This window comes from Falco cherrug, chromosome 4, assembly GCF_023634085.1.
Source record: "Falco cherrug isolate bFalChe1 chromosome 4, bFalChe1.pri, whole genome shotgun sequence".
Taxonomy (NCBI): domain Eukaryota; kingdom Metazoa; phylum Chordata; class Aves; order Falconiformes; family Falconidae; genus Falco; species Falco cherrug.
In genome coordinates, this window is record NC_073700.1 from 47142170 (window position 1) to 47160838 (window position 18669).

General features: G+C 67.9%; 2 protein-coding genes across 5 annotated transcripts; both read left to right on the forward strand.

Annotated features, from left to right (window-relative positions):
- The first annotated feature begins 1017 nt into the window (after positions 1 to 1017).
- On the forward strand, positions 1018 to 11485 carry MFSD12 (major facilitator superfamily domain containing 12). Of its 3 annotated transcripts, none has more exons than XM_055709040.1 (10): positions 1018 to 1648; positions 6375 to 6585; positions 7502 to 7625; positions 7869 to 8066; positions 8286 to 8378; positions 8479 to 8571; positions 9320 to 9490; positions 9729 to 9818; positions 10197 to 10327; positions 11009 to 11485. In XM_055709040.1, the coding sequence occupies exons 1-10, from the start codon at positions 1360 to 1362 to the stop codon at positions 11304 to 11306; spliced, it is 1698 nt and encodes a 565-aa protein (XP_055565015.1). In that variant the 5' UTR covers positions 1018 to 1359; the 3' UTR covers positions 11307 to 11485. The 3 variants fall into 3 exon arrangements, with proteins under 3 accessions (XP_055565015.1, XP_055565017.1, XP_055565016.1); XM_055709042.1 differs by having other exon boundaries at positions 1030 to 1648; positions 9724 to 9818; XM_055709041.1 differs by lacking the exon at positions 1018 to 1648 and adding an exon at positions 5230 to 5507.
- A 1531-nt stretch (positions 11486 to 13016) lies between these two features.
- LOC102048233 (GRAM domain-containing protein 2A-like) lies at positions 13017 to 18509 on the forward strand. Of its 2 annotated transcripts, XM_055710207.1 has the most exons (11): positions 13017 to 14395; positions 15195 to 15317; positions 15517 to 15601; positions 15792 to 15965; positions 16063 to 16161; positions 16273 to 16344; positions 16448 to 16498; positions 16779 to 16842; positions 17144 to 17224; positions 17392 to 17473; positions 17733 to 18509. In XM_055710207.1, exons 1-11 carry the CDS (start codon positions 13995 to 13997, stop codon positions 17842 to 17844), a joined length of 1344 nt encoding a protein of 447 aa, XP_055566182.1. In that variant the 5' UTR covers positions 13017 to 13994; the 3' UTR covers positions 17845 to 18509. The 2 variants fall into 2 exon arrangements, 1 of the variants encoding a protein (XP_055566182.1); XR_008732247.1 differs by having other exon boundaries at positions 16448 to 16842; positions 17733 to 17788.
- The last annotated feature ends 160 nt before the right edge of the window (positions 18510 to 18669 follow it).

An 18669-nucleotide genomic window follows, 5' to 3' on the forward strand; every position in this document is an offset into this window, starting at 1 on the left:
CCCGGCATCCCAGGCATCCCAGTACTCCCACACTTCTCCCAGTGACCGTCGTGCCTTGCCCACACTGCTCCCAGCGATCCCAGCGCTGCCCATAACAGTCGTGGTCACCCACCCCATTACCTACACGAGGGGAGGTCCCAGTCATCCCAGTACCACCGCACTGCTCCCAGTCACCACAGTACTTCCCAGACTGGTCCTGGTCACCTCATTACTTACTCACGAGGAGATCCCTGTCACCCCAGTACTTCCCATACTGGTCCAGGTCACCCTGGTACCTAGTCAAGAGGAGGTCCCAGTCACCCCAGTACCACTGCACTGCTCCCAGTCACCCCGGTACTTCCCATGGTGGTCTGGGTCACCCTGGTACTTACTCAAGAGGGATCCCAGTCATCCCAGTACCACCGCACTGCTCCCAGTCACCCCAGTACTTCCCATTCTGGTTCGAGTCACCCCATTACCTATACAAGAGGAGGTCCCAGTCGCCCCAGCACCTCTGCACTGCTCCCAGTTACCCCAGTACTTCCCATACTGTCCTGGTCACCCCATTACCTACTCAAGAGGAGGTCCCATTCACCCCAGTACTTCCCATACTGGTCCTGGTCACCCCATTAGCTACACAAGGGGGCCCCAGTACCCCCGCACTGCTCCCAGTCACCCCAGTACTTCCCATACTGGTCCGGATCACCCCAGTACCTACTCAAGAGAAGGTCCCAGTCACCCCAGTACTTCCCATACTGGTCTGGGTCAACCCATTACCTACACAAGAGAAGATCCCTGTCACCCCAGTACCCCCGCACCGCTCCCAGTCACCCCAGTCTGCACCCGCACGAAGGGCCCGCATGACGCCAGCAGCCACCCCGCTGTCCCAGTGCCGCACCCCGCCGGGCTGGGGGGCGGTGGGGCCCCGGGGCGGGATCGCTCGGAGCATCCTCCCGCGGCGCAGGGGGCGGGGGGCACCGGCATGGCGGGGCCGGGCAGCGTGACAGCCCCGCCCCGCCCCGGCCCGGCCTGGCCTGGCCCGTGCGGTGCCGGCCCGGGCAGTGCCGTGTCGGGCCGAGCGGGGCCGAGTCGTGCCGAGCGCTGCGGGCCGAGTGGGGCCGGACCGAGCCGAGCCGAGCCCAGCCGGGCGGTGCGGGCTGGGCCGAACCGGGCCGAGCCCCAGCCGAGCCCCAGCCGAGCCCAGCCGGGCGGTGCGGGCCGAGCGGTGCCGGACCCAGCCGAGCCCAGCCGAGCGGTGCGGGCCGAGCGGTGCCGGACCCAGCCGAGCCCAGCCGAACCCAGCCGAGCCCAGCCGGCGGTGCGGGCCGTGCCGGACGGAGCCGAGCCGTGCCCAGCCGTGCGGTGCGGGCCGGGCGCGGCATGGCGGAGCCCCCGGCGGGGGCCGCGGCCGGCGGAGCGGGGCTGTCCCTGCGGGCGCGGCTGAGCTTCGCGGCCGGGCACTTCCTGAACGACCTGTGCGCCTCGCTGTGGTTCACCTACCTGCTGCTGTACCTGCACGCCGTGCTGGGCTACGGGCACCGCCTGGCCGGCGCGCTGCTGCTGGCGGGGCAGGCGGCCGACGGGCTCTGCACGCCGCTGCTCGGCTACGAGACCGACCGCTCCGCCGGCTGCGGCCGCTACGGCCGGAGGAAGTCCTGGCACCTGGCCGGTGGGTGCTGCCGGGGGTGGGGGGCTGGGAGCGGGGGGCTCTTGGGGAGGCTCTGCCGGGGGGAGGCGGGGGTGGGGGTGGGCGCTGCCCGGGGAGCCTTTCTGGGGTGCCGTGGGGGGGTGACAGGGCTGGGGGGCCTCTCCGAGATGCCCTGAGTGGAGGGGGTCTCTTTCTGGGGTGCCCGGGGGGATGACAGGGCCGAGGGTGCCTTTCTGGGGTGCTCTGAGTGGAGGCTGTGCCTTTCTGGGGTGCAGGATCTGCCCTGGGGAGCCTTTCTGGGGTGCCCTGTGGGGGTGACAGGGGCAAAGGTGCCTCTCCGAGATGCCCTGAGTGGAGGGGGTGCCTTTCTGGGGTGTCCGGGGCAGGGGTGACGGGGCCTGAGGGTGCCTAGAAAGGGTGCTTTGAGTGGAAAGGAATAGCCCCAGGGTGCCTTTCTGGGGTGCCCTGGGCGGGTAATGGGGCTAAGGGTGTCTTTTGGGGATGCCCTGAGTAGAGGAGGTGCCTTTCTGGGGTGCCCTGGGAGGGTGAGGGGGCCAAGGGTGCCTCTCCGAGATGCCCTGAGTGGAGGGGGTGCCTTTCTGAGGTGTCCGGGGTGGGGGGTGACAGGGCCTGAGGGTGCCTAGAAAGGGTGCTCTGAGTGGAAAGGAATAGCCCCAGGGTGCCTTTCTGGGGTGCCCGGGGGGATGACGGGGCTGAGGGTGCCTTTCTGGGGTGCTCTGAGTAGAGGAGGTGCCTTTCTGGGGTGCCCTGGGAGGGTGACGAGGCCAAGGGTGCCCCTCTGAGATGCCCTGAGTGTGGGGGGGTGCCTTTCTGGGGTGCTCTGAGTGGAAAGGAATAGCCCCAGCGTGCCTTTCTGGGGTGCGCTGGGGGGGTAATGGGGCCAAGGGTGCATTTTGGGGATGCCCTGAGTGGAGGAGGTGCCTTTCTGGGGTTTCCTGAGTGAGGGGGGTCACCCTTGGGGGCACCTTTCTGGCGTGCCCTGGGTGGAGAGGGATGGCCCTGGGGGAGCCTTTCTGGGGTACCCTCTGTGGGGAGAACTGAGGTTGCCTATCCAGGGCGCCCTGGGTGGAGATGGGTGGCCCCAGAGGATCGTTTCTGGGGTACAGGATCAGCCCCAGGGTGCCTTTCTGTGGTGCTCTGGGTGAGGAGGGGTCAACCTCGGGGGTGCCTTTCTGGGGTGGAGGTCCAGCCCTGGGGATGCCCTGGGGGGGGAGGGAACCAGGGTGGCCCTGTGTGGAGGGAGGCGGACTTGGGGGTGCCTTTCTGGGGTGCCCCGTGCCATCCACCACAGCAGTGAGGTGGTGACCGGGGTGCCCCATGTGTAGGGGACAGCAGGGTGTTCCAGGATCCCCCAGGCACAGGTGGCTGACCGTGGATGGGGAGGTTTTCTGGCAGTTTCCCTGTCCTGGCTGGTCACTGTGTCCCCATCCCAGAGGCCCGTGCTGCAGCGGTGGGTGCTGCCTGGGTGCTCACATCCCAGGGACCCCTGCTGTCCCTTGGGCCATACCCACATGGTGGCGGGTGGCTGCAGGGTGTCCCTGGGTGCCGGTGGCACCGCGTCGGGGTGAGAGCTGTGTGCTTAGCTACTCAACGCTACAGCAAAAATGAGACTTAACGGTAAAATCCGCACTTTCCCGTGTTCCCAAGGGTTTACCAGGGACTTGCCTGTGGCCAGACAGGCCTCTGTTGTCCCCATGGGTGACCAAGGGAGTGGGGCCCTTGGCTGCGCTGGGGCTGGGCACCCCACACGTGCTCCCAGCTGCAGCAGAGGCACCTGCTGGGTGAGGGTCCCAAGGGACACGGCCGAGGCACCGGCTCGGCTTCTTGCATCGTACCCTGGGGTCAGAAAATGCAATGGGGCTGGTGAGGGCTCCTGGGTCGGGGTCCCTCTCTGAAGGGACAGTGTGACCTGGAGAAAGGTCCTCTGTGCCGTGAGCCGGCCCCATCCCTGCTGAGCTGGTGATGGGGAACTGGGACAGTTACTGGGAGGAAACATCTATCGACAGGCAGAGCTAAAGACCCACGATGTTTCCTCCCGGTAACGGTGGCACACTAACACCCAAGTGCCAGCTCGCCCTGAGTGGACCCACGCGGAGAGAGGACGGTTGGAGCGTGGCTGCTCTAATCTCGATCCCAAATTTATCTCGGCCAACCGCTTTGTGCAACCCAACAAGAGCCTGATAAGGTGGCTGATCTCCCGGAGCTTTGCTTGGCCAGTCACGGAGGGGGCTGGGGGAGCCAGTTTCACCCCCTGCCACCCTGTCAGCTAGATTTGCACCCTAGATTTAGGGAAGTGGCCAGAGCTGTGCTTCCCCCGTCCCCAGCAGGTCCCCTCCAGCTGGGTGCTGCCTGGCGTGCACCGAAGGGGAAGTCCTGAATCACGGCTGCGGGGAGCACAGCACCCCGCACACCCCGTCTGCTCTGGGGGGAGGCTGGAAGCACGGGGAGGGGGCTGTCCCCCTGGCTGGAGTGTGGGTCATTCCTAGAAGCTGGGGGCCACCCCACCGCCTGCCTCGGCTGACTGCGGTGTGACCGAGCGGGGCCAGCAAACCCGTTGGAACCGGCTGCGCCGGTGCCGTTCTCGCTTGGTCACGCTGCGGCGAGATGCTTCATGTGGGGGGGGGGCAGCTCATTTGGTGGCAACCCGTGCTTAGATCAGAGGAAACGTTGTGAAACCACAGCCTTGGGGTGGCGGCGGAGGCGGGGGGGGGGAGATACCACGAGTTGCTATCGGTGGCATCTCCCCACCACGGCGCTGGGCTGCCGGCGGTCCTGGCTGGCTCGCCCCACACGCTGTCCCGCCTGTTCGTCAGCCCCTTTGGGGCAGCATCGTGCCTCAGCACCCTGGGAAGGATGAGTGTCTGTGCCGCCGGTCTGGCAGTGCTATCCCAAATTCCTTGCCTGGGGCACCTGTGCCGCACAGCCTGGCATCCCCGTGATCCTGCCCCGCGTGGCAGGTAGATGAGAGCCCGGAGCTCTGCTGCGCCGTGGGGATGTGCAGGGTGGTTCTGGGAGGCTCCCATGGCCCTGCTTGGGAGTGTGGGGACCCCCAGCCCCCCCCCCTCTAGCTCACGGTGAGGCCGTGTCAGCTTGGGCAGACCCGGGGCTGTGTGGGTGTCGGGGTGCAGCTCGCAGCCCCGTGCGGGCGGCCCTGGCGGTGGGCATTGCTTGTCCCCAGGGCTGTGACAAGGAGGGAGGGACAGGAGTCTCCCGTGTGTGCGATGGTGGCGATGGATGGCTCGGGGGTGGGCGCAGGGGTGGACGTGCAGGTGGCAGCAGCGCAGCTCCTGCCCCAGCGCCCCCCTGGGATGCGGGCAAGTGCCTGGGACCAGGGAGGGGACAGACCCTCCACTAATGACCTCCAGACAAGGCTTAGTTGAAACCAGCGGCCCTGTAACAGGGAACCAAGGAGGTCTTGGTCTCATTTGGACCTTCCTGGACCCTTCCCATCCTGGTGGCTTGTCTAGGGCAGAGACACTGTGCTGTGCCCGAGTTCCCTGCCCTTCAGGGAGCTCCTGGAGCACCCCAGAGCTGGCTGCAAGCCGGTGCGGGGCAGCACACAGCACCCTGCCGGGGTCCTTGCTCAGGATGGATCTGACCCAGGCTGGGATTCTCGCTGCCTGCCCTTGGCACAGGGAGACCCACTTTGTCCCAGCCCTGTGGCAGCTGGGATAGCTGTGTCACATGGAAGTGACGAGGAGGAGGAATTGCAGTTCATGGGTGAGAGAAGGAGAAGTCACTCGTGAGGAGGAGGATCTTGCAAAGTCTCCTGGAGAGGGGACCTTGGGGACCTGGCAAACTGGCTGCAGGTTCCCCTCAGCTATAGGAACAGGTTCCCACGGCTCTTCAGCAGCACCCGGTGAGGCTGGGGACACGCAGGACAGGGTACGTGGCCATCTCCACGTCAGCACCTGGGCCTCAGGACCAGCAGAGCATCTCAGCAGATTTGCTCCATAACCTTGTAAAAGGGCAGGGAGAAGCCAGCCTGTCCCTGCCTGCTCCACGCAGGCGTCCCCACGCTTAGGCTGCGGCGGAGGGAGGCGCCTGGCTCTGCTGTCCCTGACTCAGCGGGGACCTTCCTGCGGCTCAGAGCCTGGCTGGGGGGCAGATCTGCTCCTGTGTCCCCCCCATCGCACCGGGGGCGTCCCTGGCCATCGCTCTGCGGATGACCTCTGCGAGCAGGGAGGGGGCACGGCTCCCTCGGCTAGCCCCACGGGAGAAGGGACAAGGGACGGATGGGCTGGCCACGTGCCCGTGGGAGAGCCCAGAGCCCTCCTGGCCCTCGGGTGCCTTATCACCCTCGGGCAGGCAGTGGGACGATGCGTGTCCTTGGGGCTGCTTATCTGCGTGTTGGAGACAGGGAGAGAAGCGCTTCGCGGCTGCGTGTCGTGACAGCGTGAGGGTCTGTCCTCTGGTGTCTTGAGGGGGGCAGAGTGGGTGCGAGGTGGTGCTGGGGAGATGGGAGACTGGGGAGAAATCTGCTGGCAAGTGTCTGCCTGTCTCACTGCTGGGTGCGAGGTGGTCATCAACCTGTACAGGACAGGGTGGGGGGGGGTCTGGGGCTCCATGTGTCTCGCCTGACATGGGGAAGGGGCCCACCCCTCCTCCCCAGCCCCGTGGGGCAGAACCTGTCCTGTGTCCATCCATCCATCTGTGAGCCGGCTGGGGCTGTTGGGTCCCTGGGAAACAGGACTTACAGCTTCTCACTGCTCCGTTCTCTTCCCAGGCACTACCTGTGTCCTCGTGTCCTTCCCCTTCATCTTCAACCCCTGCCTGGGTTGCAAGGAGAACACGCCACAGTGGGCAGCCTTCATCTACTACCTCCCTTTCATCATCATCTTCCAGTTCGGCTGGGCGGCCACACAGATCTCCCACCTGTCCCTCATCCCCGAGCTGGTGACCAGTGACCATGAGAAGGTGGAGCTCACAGCTTTCAGGTGAGCACAGCCAGACCTGGGTGTCCCCTGACCCCCGGGGAGCAGCCCTGCCTGCACCAGATTGCATCACTTGTGTGACAGGAGGTCCCCTGGGTGCCATGGGTCTGAAGTCCCATGGGTGCCATGGTGCACCGGAGCCCTCGGTAAGGCAGGACGAGGACTGGGCCATGTGGGTGTCCTGCAGGATGTGACCAAGTGACCCTGGTCTTTTGGGTTGGTGGCCCAGACCCTTTGGTGCCAGGAGGGAATGTCTTGATGCCAGGGATGCTGGTGGTGCAGCCCGTGGGACGCTTCCCTGAGCTGGGGGCATGTCTCCTTCGGGACTGGAGGGTGATGCTCACCAGGGAGGAGCAGACCCCCCGGATACCTGTGGGGAGAGCTGGGCAGGGTCCCGTGCGGGCGGTCCCGTAGGCAGGGGTGGCTCCGCTTATCTGGCAGGATCAGGCTGTGGGAAGGAGCGTTATCAGATGGAGCCGGGCTGCCTTACCTGCCCCGGTGGGAGGAAGTTCCCTCCCTGACGGCAGCACAGCCAGGCAGGGGGGATGTGGGGCAGCGCCGGAGTAACCCTGGGGGCACAGAGGTCCGGCTCTGGGGACACCGGCTCAGGCAGCTTGGGGCGTCCTTGGAGCAGATGTGAGCTGTGGCTGGGGGGTGGACAGGCTGACCCAGAGGGATCTTGGTTTCCTCCCAGCCATGCCCTGACATTTGGACTGGGCGTGCTGGGGGGTGCGCCAGTAAGGCTAATGCCTGGTGAGATGCTGCCTACTCCTGGAAGTGTCACCTCAGCAGTGACACCGGGGTGCAAAGCTGGCTGTAGCGTGCTTGGCTTGGAGGGCACCTCTGGTCGAGGTTTCCCTGCTGTGCCTGGAGCTGTGCTCGTCCCTCTGCATCACCCTGAGGTGCTGTCTCCTCTCAGGTATGCCTTTACTGTCATGGCCAATATCACTGTGTACGGCCTGGCCTGGCTCCTGCTGAACTTCCAGGTAGACCAGCCTGACCGCACAGAGCACCTCGGCATCCAGGATGTCCCTATATTCCGGGTAAGTGGCAGTGCTCAGTCCCTGGGGTCCTCTCCTCCTTGGGTGGGACGTGGTTTCAGCTGGGGAGGTACCAGAGGGAGGGAAACAGCAGTGCCCTGAAATCCCACCTGCTGCTGGGCAGGGGCTGCCCTGAGCTCTCCCTGGGTTTTTGGGCACCCCTCTTTATCCACCAGCCTTTTGGGGGGTGGCTGATGGGCGGGCAGAGGGGGGTCACCCTGCGCTCACTCCCTCTGTCTCACCCAGAACCTGTCCCTCATTGTGGTGGGGCTGGGAGCCGTGTTCTCCCTCATCTTCCACCTGGGCACCAAAGAGAAGCCGTACCCACCGGGCTCGCCGCCCCAGCTGGACGAGAGCACGCCGCTGCTGCAGAAGGAGTCTGCGAGCTCCACGCACCCGCTGCTCATCTGGAAAGACTGGCTGCTGGAGCCTGCCTTCTACCAGGTACGGCTGCCGCGGGCATCCTCCGCCGCGGGGACGTGCCCCTGGTGTGGGGGAGGACAGAGAAGTGGGTTGTACTGGGCGCCCGCCTACCACGGCAGGGGGGCTGCCCCCCTCCTCGGTGGGCATCTGTGCCATGACAGGGGTCGGGGGCGGAAGGCACCTTCCCCACCTCCGGCTTGCACGGTTTGAGCGGTGCTGCCCGGTTCTGTCCCCTCGCAGGTGGCGGTGCTCTACATGTCCACCCGGCTCATCGTCAACCTGTCCCAGACCTACATCGCCATGTACCTGACCAACTCGCTGCTGCTGCCCAAGGTGGGCGCAGGGCAGGTCCCTGCCCGCCCGTCGGGGTTGCGTGGGCAGGGGCCCCGTGCTGGCGGTCTGGAGCTCATTTCCCCGTCCTCGTCTCTTGCAGAAATACATCGCCACCATCCCCCTGGTGATGTACATCAGTGGCTTCCTCTCTTCCTTCCTTATGAAGCCTGTGAATAAGTGGCTGGGTCGAAATGTGAGTCCTGGGGGGCTGGTGAGGTTTGAGTTGGACCCAAGGAGGTGCCCGGGGGCCGTATCCTGACCACACAAGTGAGCAGAGCACTCAGCACACCTGAGCGTGGCTGGAGAGCAGGGACCCCTCGTGCATCCTCTGCAAGCAACCCCCTACTGCAGCGTGGGTCCTGCTGGGACAATGTGGGTGGGCGGGCAGGGTGAGGGGACACGGACCTATCCTGCACACCTCTGAGGCTGAGGAGAGCGATGCTGGTCCAGAGTCACCCTGCCCTGTGCAGCCCTGACTGGGCTGGGGGAGCTCCATGGTGCCCATGAGAGGCGGAGGGGGGGTTTGGCTGAGCCACCCTGGGCAGGCAGGGGGGTCTGCAGTGCCAGCAGGAGGGGGCTGCCCCTCCAGTGCATCCCCCTCCTCGCTGCAGCAAGCCCCGTTCCCCAGCAAGCCCCCACCTCTCCTGCCGGTCGGGGGGTCCCGGTGCCCTGCGCAGGCGTTGCGTTAAAGGGGAGTGGAGTAATTTAGCGGGCTCGGCTCTTCGGCTGCGGCCAGCGCTGGGAAACAGTCTGGCCCTTGCTGGTTGGGGGCTCCTTGTTTAAAGCCGGCTGGGAGGGAGCCGGGGCTGTCCCCCGCGGGTCCTAGGCAGCAGCTGGTCCCCGTGCCCCCCGCCCCAGTCAGCCCTGCCTTGCTGTGCGTCGGAGCCGGGCGCTGAGCTCTCCCTTCTCCCCCTGCCTGCCCCCGTGCTGGCCCGGAGCAGCTGACGTACTTCGTGGGCATCCTGGTGATCTTGGCCTTCGCCTCCTGGGTGACTCTGGCCAGGCAGATGGGAGCGGAGATCTACGGGGCGGCCGCGCTGCTCGGGGCTGGTTCCGCCACTATCCTGGTCACCTCCCTCTCCATGACAGCAGACCTCATCGGCACCAACACGGTACGTCAGCCCTCCCAGCCGGGATGGCCCAGGGTGTCACCGGCAGGGGAGCGGGGAACGGAGACCCCCGCGAGGGGGCTGTGCCCGGGGGTGCGGGCAGCCCCGTCCCCTGTGCCGGGCTCTGCTGTAGTATGGGCTGTGCCCATGAGAGGGCACAAGGCTCTCGCTGCCAGCATGGGCTGGTGGCAGGGCTGGCCTCGGCGGCTGCCGTCAGCTTTCCTCTCCCTTCCCAGCACAGCGGCGCCTTCGTCTATGGCGCCATGAGCTTCACCGACAAGATGGCCAACGGCCTGGCCGTGATGGTGATCCAGAACCTGCACCCGTGCCCGTAAGCATCCCTGCGAGGCGGGAGCCCTCCCGGTGGCAGCTCCAGCCACATCACCCGGAGGCCAGGCAGCTGATAGCCCCGGTTTGGAGTGAGAGGCACAAGTGGAAACCGGCCCTGATTTGTCTTAAATCCTTCTTCAGCTTCTCCTCTGGCCCTAGACAGGGGCTACATCTCTGGGACGCACAAAGGGGCTGGGGATTTCGGTGTCCAGGGTGCTGCCCGCTCCCCATGCCCTGGGTCTTTCCCTCACGTTCCAGTGTGAACCAGTCCCGACACCGAGGACATGAGAGCACTGTCAGCAGCCCCAGGGCGCTTGGGCAGCACGGAGCTGGGCTCCGGTCCTGGCCACCCAGCCACGTCCCTGCCCTCTCCCCGCAGGACCGAGCTCTGCTGCCCTGCCTGCGTCAGCTTCTACCACTGGGTGATGGTGTTGGTCACCGGAGGCATTGCCATCGTCGCCATCGCCTCTCTGTGCTGCATCATGGTCTGGCCCATCCGTATCCGCTACCGTGAGTGGGGCTGGGGGCATGGTGGAGGGCAGGCATGTGGCTGGGGGCACTGGGAGCCCTGTGTCCTCTACCAGCCTGGGCTAAAGTGGAAGTGGTTTTCCAGATGGCCCTGGCTGCGGGGAGGTGGTGGGAGCCCCGTCCTGGTGAGAGGTGCGGTGCTGTGGCAGGGCTGGCTGTGGGGATGCGCGTGGCCCTGCCTGCAGCGGGGGACCCTCATGGTAGGCACATGGGGCAAGGCCACCATCCTGCTTCTGCCGCTCGTGGCCCCGGAGCTGGGGGCTGTGCCTGCTTGCTGTGCCCCCCGGGAGGGCAGGATCCATCCCTGCCTGGCCTTGCGATGGCCACGCTGACCCTGGCATCCCTTGGGTCAGCAGGGGGTGGCGGGAGCTGCTCTGTGGCTGGTAGCCAAATGTTGGGGTAGGGGCTGGGGTGCCCCTTGCCGGGCTGAGGACCTGGGCACCAGTGCCCGCTCAGCAGCTGCCTCTGCCCTGCTGGGTGCCTGCGGATTGCTCTGGCGTGGGGGCAGAGGACGGACCCCCCTGTGCCAGCCTGGGGACGTGCTAGGCAGGGCCCCTCGTGCCAGTGCAGTGGCAAGAGAGTCCTGAAGGTCCAGGCCAGCACATGGGGGTCACCAGCAGCTGCAACGGCTCTTAACGTGTCCCTTCCCTCCTGTCCCCACAGATGCTGCCTGCCTGCAGGGGCTGAGCGGAGCGGGGACCCCCTACGGCGGGATGGAGAGTACGGAGGGAAGGAGCCAGAGCAGCACCATCAACTGAGCAGGACCCCTGTCCTCGGCCCCCGCGGTGCCCAGGCTGCCCAGCTCTGCCCGGGGGGACCCTGCCGCAGCGGATGGCGCTGGGCTCTGCGGCTGGCCCCCTGCCCCGTCTCCCCGGCACTTTGCACTGGACTGTGGCCCCCCAGCCCCGCGCCCTGCCCGGGGACATGTGAAGGATGTCGCCCTGTGCTCGCACACGTGTAACACTAGAAGGCCCTGGGCCGGGTGGCAGGGGCCAGCCCCAGCACGGGGAGGGGGGGGCGGGCGCCCGGCCCGCGGCCTTAACCTGCTTTTTTAAGGTCAGTATGTACAAATAGCACTTTTTAAAGGAGGAGAAAAGGAGAGGAAAAAAAAAAAAAACCACAACAACTAAGCACCTCTAACCGTGGATAAACACCCTCAGTGTCTTCCCTCCGCACCCAGGGCCCGGGCTCTGCTTGGGGGTGGGCGGCTTGGGGCGTGCACAAGGGCGCCTGGGGGCTGCCCCGTGCTCCCTCGGGCAGAGGCAGGCCCCAGCACCGGGGAATTGGCGGGGGTCCTGCGGCAGGAGGCAGGCAGCCCCGCAAGATGGCCGCCCTCAACAACGATGGCGGCTGCGCCCGCAAACAAAATGGCCGCCGCGCAGCCGCGCTGGAGCCCAGTGATTGGTCCGGTGCGGGTGTCCCGCCTCCCGGGGCAGGGCAGCCAATGGGGGCTCTGCGCGCCTCCGCGGGGCCGGGGCGGCGGGGCCGGGGCGGCCGGGCCGCGCTCACGGCCGAGCGCCCCCCCTCCAGCTGCGCGGGGTGGGAGCGCAGCGCTGGCGCCCCCCGCGGGGCCGGGCCGCTCAGCCCACGCCGCTCCCGGTACCGGCGAAGGAGCCCGGCCCGCGGGCGGGTTAGCGGCCGGCTCTGGCGCACCGGTGCATTCGCTGCCGCCGGCCGCCCCCGGGCAGCTATGGCGGCGCGGCCCCGCTGCGGCCTACCCGGGGCCGGCGGTGCGGCGGGCTCTCGGGGTCCCTGCCCGCTGGCTGTCGAGGGGCCCGGGGCACCCTGTGTCACCCGGGTACGGGTGGTCGCCGCTGTCGGCACCTTCCTCGACCCTTAGGCAGCCGGAGTGGAGAAACCGGCCCGGCCTCACGGAGGGGTGCCCAGGGCCGAGGGGCGCCCAGCACCGTGGGGTGCCCAGGGCCGAGGGGTGCCCAGCCCCGTGGGGTACCCAGGGCCGAGGGGTGCCCAGGCCCATGGCGTGCCCAGGGCCGAGGGGTGCCCAGCCCCGTGGGGTGCCCAGGGCCGAGGGGTGCCCAGGCCCATGGCGTGCCCAGCCCCGTGGGGTGCCAGGGCCGAGGGGTGCCCAGCCCCGTGGAGTGGCATGGCTCAGCCCCACCTTGCTGAGGGGAGGGAGGAGGTTGTGCGTGTCCTGGTACCACCTTGCAGCCCCCTCACCCTCCTGAGCCCCCTGACCTGGTGCCGTGCTGGGGTCAGGCCGTGGGGACCAGGGACAGGGGTGAGCTGGGGCTGGGGGCACTGTGTGCGTGTGCCAGGGGTGCGTGTGCCAGGGGTGCATGCGTGTGGCATGTCTGCACACACACACCTAGGCAGGCATGTGCTGCAGGCACATCAGTGCTGTTGTGGGCATGCGAGAGTACTGCGTGGGTGCTGGGGCGAGGGGTCTCCGAGTGTGAGTGTGAGTGAGACTGCACGTGCACGCGCAGCAGGGTGCGTGTCGGTGGAGGGGGGGTGCTCTCTGTGCTGCGTGTGCGTGTGAGGAGGGGGTGGGGCGGGCTGTGTGGCACAGCTGGTGACACTGCGTGTGCCCAGAGTGTGGGGAAGGATGGAGCTGGAGTGTGGGGGTGCCCCGAGTGTGGGGAGGGACAGAGCTGGGGGGCACTGGGGTGCCTGGAGTGTGGGGAGGGATGGAGCTGGAGCGTTGGGGTGCCCGGAGCGTGGGGAGGGACGGAGCTGGGCTGCGGGGGCTGCGGCACGCCACGCTGCGTGCTCGGCCCATGCCAGGCCGTACACAGGGTTTATGGCCGTTCCTCGCGGCTCGCTGGGTTTTGGGAAAAGACTTTATCAGCTCCAGTCCAGAGAGCAAGGGCTGAGCTGGGTGAAGGCTGGGCCGGGGCTGGGTGGCCTTGGCACGTGCTCCAGCACCCTGCGGGCAGGGCGAAGGCCTCTCCCCACCGGCTGCTCAGCACCCCCAGCCGGGTCTCGCCCCCTCCTCACTTTTCTCAGCACTCTGCCCACGCCTGGGGCTCAGCCTCTGGGGGCCACCTTCTGTCCTGCAGCAGAGACGCCCCCACCCCACCCCACCCCCAGGGGGGCCGGGGGTGCCCCACAGGACTGCCTGGGGAGGGGATGGGACGCGAGGGAGCCTCTGCTCGTGGGGCTGGAGGTGGGGAGCAGGCACTGGGCGGGCGATGCTGTGCGTGGTGTGCTGCTCCGGCTCTGGGAGGGGGATGCATCTGCAGCTTGTTGGGGGCAGCTGAACACCCCCCAGCCCTGAGAGCTGTGGTCACTGAGGTGCCTGCGGAGTGTGTTGTCACCCGCTGGGTGCTCGGTCGGGTGTTGCACCGTCCCGGCTCAGGGCAGCGCAGGCAGCAGACACGAGGCAGGCAGCTCTGCCCACCACAGCCACACCTGGGGGTGTTTTAACCGCCCCCCGGGTCGGGGTCCTGCACCACGTCGCTCCAGAGGATGCACAGGGCCGTGTCCAGGGACCCCCTCCCCCGAGGTGGGCAGTCCCCCGGCTGCAGGGTGAGGATGCCGAGGGCCCCTCGCCACCCTCGGGCTGCCCCACGGGGCTCCTGCAGCTGGGGGATGTGTGGGCTGGTGGTGCCAACGTCACCCCCAGTGGCACTCGGTCCCCCCCAAGGCCTCCCTGGGCTGGGGCCCCCTGGCGTGTGGGCCCGGTGGGATGCGCAGGAGGGCACGGCGGTGGGATGCACAGGTGGGCACAGCAGTGGGACAGCTTCCTGCATCCCGCTGGCAGTTGGGCCACATGCCCCCCCGGCCGTGTGTGGCGGCAGCGGTGACGCCTGTTCACCCCTTCGCAGCCCCCCCAGCGCCCTGGGCTCGGTGCCACGGGCTCCCACGAGCCACCCTGGGCTGGTATTTGCCCCGACGCCTCCCTACAAACCTGCTGCCGCCGGTCCCGGCCCCGCCTGCTGCCCTTCCTCGGCAGCGGGAGGAGGAGGAGGCAGCTGTGGGCCAGGGACGGTGCCAGGAGCGGGAGTGGGAGTGGGACACGAGCGGGGCCACTGCACGCGCCGGACGGGACGGGACGGGACAGGAGGGCTCGGCTGTGCCCCCCACCAGGTACCATGTGGGGTGGGCAGGAGCTGCCCCGTGCGGGGGCTCTGCTGCCCGCAGGTGGCCCCGGCGGCGGAGCCGCGTCCCCTCTGGAGCCAGCCTGGCCGCGCACCTCGCTCCAAGCACCCGGAGGGACCCGGGGGTCCCCACCCACGTGTCACCCCCTGGTCCCCACTCACGAGTGGGGGGCAGAGCTGGCCCAGCTGCTCTGGGGGACCAGGCGTCTGCCCCGGCACGTGCTGTGCCCCCCGCCAGGGCCGGGTGAAGGCGGGGGGCTGGGGGCCCAGTGGCCCCTGGCACGGGGTTTGTGGCCCGAGTGCCGGTTGCTGCGCGGGCGGGTGCGGCTTTTCCCAGAACCGGCTGCTGGGACGGGGATTGTGCCGCTCCCTCGGGCCGTGGGGCAGCGGGCAGGGACTCACCATTGCCCCGCTGCTGGCACTGCTGCCTGCGGGCTGCCGGGCTCTGCCCGCGGCCAGGGAAACTGAGGCGCAGGGGCAGGCCGGGGCCTGGCAGAGCCTCTCCCCGCAGAGATGCTGTGATGGGGCGCTGCGTACCCCACGCGTGCCCTGAGGGCCGATGTGGGGCACTGGGGGGCTGCAGAGCAGCCGGTTGAGGGGACCCCTGTGCACTGACAGCTGCAGGGGGTCGGGAGAAGGGCTGGTGTGACCCGGTGGGCTTTGCTCCCCTGGCTGTCCCCATGCCCACCCCTGGTGGGACTGGCTGGTGGCACCACCGCGGGAGCTGCTGTGCTGCAGGGACAGGCAGCCTGGGGACCGTCTCCCCCGACCTGTCCCCTCTCCCCCAGCTGTGTGGACGGGACCCTCATGGCGGGGAGGAGTGGAAGGCGGGTGCTGGAGGAGAAGCGCTGGCAGAGCCTGGAGGAGGAGGGCAGCGCGGGCACCCGGCTGGAGCACCCCACGCTCGCCAGGTGGCTGATGCACCTCGCTGGGGACACGAGCCTGCACCCCCCCCCCCCCACCCCCCCCAGCCCTCATCTCCCACCAGCTGGGCCCGGCTGTGCCCCCCGGGTGCGCTCGCCCTGGGGAGAGGGCACGGCACCCACGTGCACGCACAGCCGGCCTCGCAGGCAGCCTCGCGGCTCACCCCTGCCTGCTGCTTCCCACCAGGTCCAAAACCTGTGACCCCCCCTTCTGCGAGGAGCCGGAGCCGGCTGTGGCAGCCGTGGGCAGGCAGGGACACCCGTCCCCGTTGGTGAGTCTCAGGGCACTGGGGGGGGACCCCAGCCCCAGCGCTGTGGTCCCAGTGGGATGCTGAGGGAGGGCCCCTCCTAGTTCTGCGGCAGAGGTGGCAGCAGAGCAGGGGGCTGCGGGACGCCGGTGGTGCCAGGGCTCTGCCCCGCGCCCCGTGCCGTGCCAGCCCCATGCCCTGGCCGCCCCTGCAGCTGAGCAAGCATGCCGCCGGCTACCGCAAAGCCTTTGGGGAGCTCGCCGAGCGGGAGGCACTGCTGGCCTGCTTCTCCTGCGCCTGGCAGAAAGAGGTGCCCTACCACGGCCGCCTCTACATCTCCTCCCACCACATCTGCTTCCACGCCAGCCTCCTGCTCAAGGACATCAAGGTGGGCTGGGGACGGGTGTGGGGCCAGCAGCGCCGGCAGGGGCACAGGCAGCAGCCAGGGGTAGGTGACACTGCCTGCCCCCCTCACCCCGGCACAGGTGGTGGTCCCCATCGCTTCCGTCTCGACCCTCAAGAAGGCCAACACAGCGCTCCTGGTGCCCAACGCGCTCAGCATCCGCACAGCCAGTGGGGAGAAGGTGAGAGTGGGGAAAGGGACGGTGCAGAGGCTCTTTGGGGTGTCCTGGCGGGCTCTGGGCTGGGGCCGAGGGAGCAGCTGTGGCACAAACCCTTTCCCTGCTCCCTGACAGTTCCTCTTCGTGTTGCTGCGCCAGCGGGAAGCCACGTACCAGGTCCTCAAGTCAGTCTGCAAACACCTGCAGGTAGGTGCTGTGCCAGAGCGGGGGCCAAGCACCTGGTGGCTCTGTCATCCCGTCGCGGGGCTGTGGGGGTGGCCTGCACTCCACTGCATCTCTCCTTGTCCAGGACAAGAGCTGGAACTCTCTGAGCAACAAGGAAGTCCTTAGGAAGTCTCGGGTAAGGCCAGGAAATGCTGGGCAGGAGGGTTTCAGCGGAGGGAGGTGCAGCCCCAGCCCACTGGGCTGTGATGGGGGTGGTTGCGGTCCTGCCACCTGGAAAGGCTTTAAGTGGAGACACGGAGTTGAAAAGCCGCAGCCCAGGGCAGCCCAGACCCCAGGACCCTCAGGTTTCCTCCTTGGGACTGGCATGAGTCCCATCGGGTCCCACCCGTGTCCCCATGGCTGTGGGGTGAGTGCTCTGGGGACGTGCACCACCACCAGGTCTTGTCCTCTGTCAGACCTCAAGCCAGTCGGACCTGGAGCAGAGCACCCCGGAGCCCGACAGCCTCCAGGATCTACCAGGTGAGTGGCCACCCCACAGCCCATGCCCCCCCGGGTGCTCACGGCCCTGCCCGTGCAAGCACACGTGTCCTCACCCGCGTTTCTGCCCTGCTGACAGCTCTTGGCTCTGCTCACCCTCCCCGGGCAGACATGGTCCAGGAGGGACCGTGCATTCCTTGGCTGCCTAAACAGCATCTCCCACAGTGCTGGGGAGCGCGGGATCAGCTCCTCGTGGCCCAGTGTGCCCCACTGGGTCCCCAAGACCCCCCAGTCCACTCCCTGGTCCTGGGGTACTTAGCAGTTGTCTCCTGGTTGCACACAGATGGGCTGATCCCGATGCCAAGGCAAGCGAAGGAGGAGGATGAGGAGGATGAAGAGGCGGCGGCGCTGGCTCTGAACAGCAGTGAGTGGGTGCCCTTGGCAAAGCCACGCAGCCTCTGGGGCGGGGGAGGGGGACGCTGCTCAGGCACGACCCCAGGGCTGACCCTGGCACTGGGCAGAGCTGACCGGGGATGGGGGGGGGGGGGGGCTCTCGGCAGCCCCGGCACTGACACTGCCCCATCCCGGCAGGGGGATCCCACACTGCGCTATGGGCCTGGATCACTGCGCAGCTGAGCTCCCGCAACACCATCATCCTCATCTACCTGCTGCTGTGAGTCCCCAGGGCCTGCTCACAACCCTCGGGGCTTCGAGACACCCCCAGGTCCCTGTCCCCGCTGCACCCTGGCACAGGCAGGCTCCCCAGTGCAACCCTGGCAGCCTGGGGGTCCCCCACTTCCCCTTGGGCACCTGCGCTGGCCCAGCCACTGTGTCCCCAAGGCGAGTGCGTGGCAGCCTGGCCGCGGTGTTGCTCCTGCCCTGTCCCCCTGCCCGGTGGTGACCCCTGTGCCTGATGCTGGCCTGTTTCCCAGTATGGTGGCCCTGCTGTTGTCATCGGGGTACCTCGGTCTGCGCATCGTGGAGCTGGAGCAGCAGCTGGAGTCCATGGGGGCTTGGCCAGACCCCAAGCATTTGCAGCAGTGAGTGGTGGAGCCGGGGATGCTCCGTCCTCAGCACAGCAGGGACTCTCTGCGCCCTGACCTCTCCCCAGGACAGCATCTTGTACGAAGATGAGGACACCAAGGACCCAGCCATCGCCAGGGCCTCGGCCCCAGCTGGGGGGCGCAGGCTCGGGAGCTGCTTCCTCCACCTCTTGGGGGGCAGCCGGGGTCTCCACCTCGCTCCCCCCACGTCTCCCCACCCTGAGCAGCAGCAGCAGGAGGAACCCAGGCAGCTCCCCAGGGGCAAAGAGAAGCGCACAGGGTCTGGCTGGGGTCCAGCGCCCATCACCCCTGTCCCCAGCCCTCCCACCGAGGGGATGTGGCAAGCAGCAGTGGGCCCAGTGCCGGGCAAGGCAGGGACAAAGGGACAGACTACCAATAAAGGTGTGAACCCCCCCTCTGGGGGTGCTCTGGGGTAGGGGTGGCCCACGTTGCCCCCTCCCCAAGGACAAGTGGCTGCCTTATTTCTTGGGACAAGTGGAGGGAGGCCGCGAGCTCCCCGCCCCAGGGCAAGACTTGTGGGGGGAGCTGGAGTGGCCGGCGTGGAGCAGCATCCCACCAGGCCAGAAGCCCCAGGATGAGCACCAACCAGCCCCCCACTCTGCATCCCCTTGCCACACTCCCCAGGAGCACCCCAGCAGGGCTGGGGGACCGGTGGCCGATGCCTTGGGTGGCGAGGGCGGGGGGCAGCAGCGGGAGGGTGCAGGGACAGACCCTGCGCTGCCCCCCAGCATGCAGGGCTCTGGCTGCAGGTGACAAGCAGGAATAGAGGGGAAGGGGGTAAGAGGGGGCACAGCTGGGGGCCCCA

What these genes read in the sequence shown, in the direction of transcription:
- MFSD12 (XM_055709040.1), top strand. Translation starts at nt 1,360, where the DNA reads ATGGCGGAGCCCCCGGCGGGGGCCGCGGCCGGCGGAGCGGGGCTGTCC. An exon ending in AGGATGTCCCTATATTCCGG is followed by an intron (nt 7,626 to 7,868) that starts GTAAGTGGCAGT and finishes TGTCTCACCCAG; the next exon opens with AACCTGTCCCTCATTGTGGT. An exon ending in ACTCGCTGCTGCTGCCCAAG is followed by an intron (nt 8,379 to 8,478) that starts GTGGGCGCAGGG and finishes CGTCTCTTGCAG; the next exon opens with AAATACATCGCCACCATCCC.
- LOC102048233 (XM_055710207.1), top strand. Translation starts at nt 13,995, where the DNA reads ATGCGCAGGAGGGCACGGCGGTGGGATGCACAGGTGGGCACAGCAGTG. An exon ending in TCCTGCTCAAGGACATCAAG is followed by an intron (nt 15,966 to 16,062) that starts GTGGGCTGGGGA and finishes ACCCCGGCACAG; the next exon opens with GTGGTGGTCCCCATCGCTTC. An exon ending in ATCCTCATCTACCTGCTGCT is followed by an intron (nt 17,474 to 17,732) that starts GTGAGTCCCCAG and finishes CCTGTTTCCCAG; the next exon opens with TATGGTGGCCCTGCTGTTGT.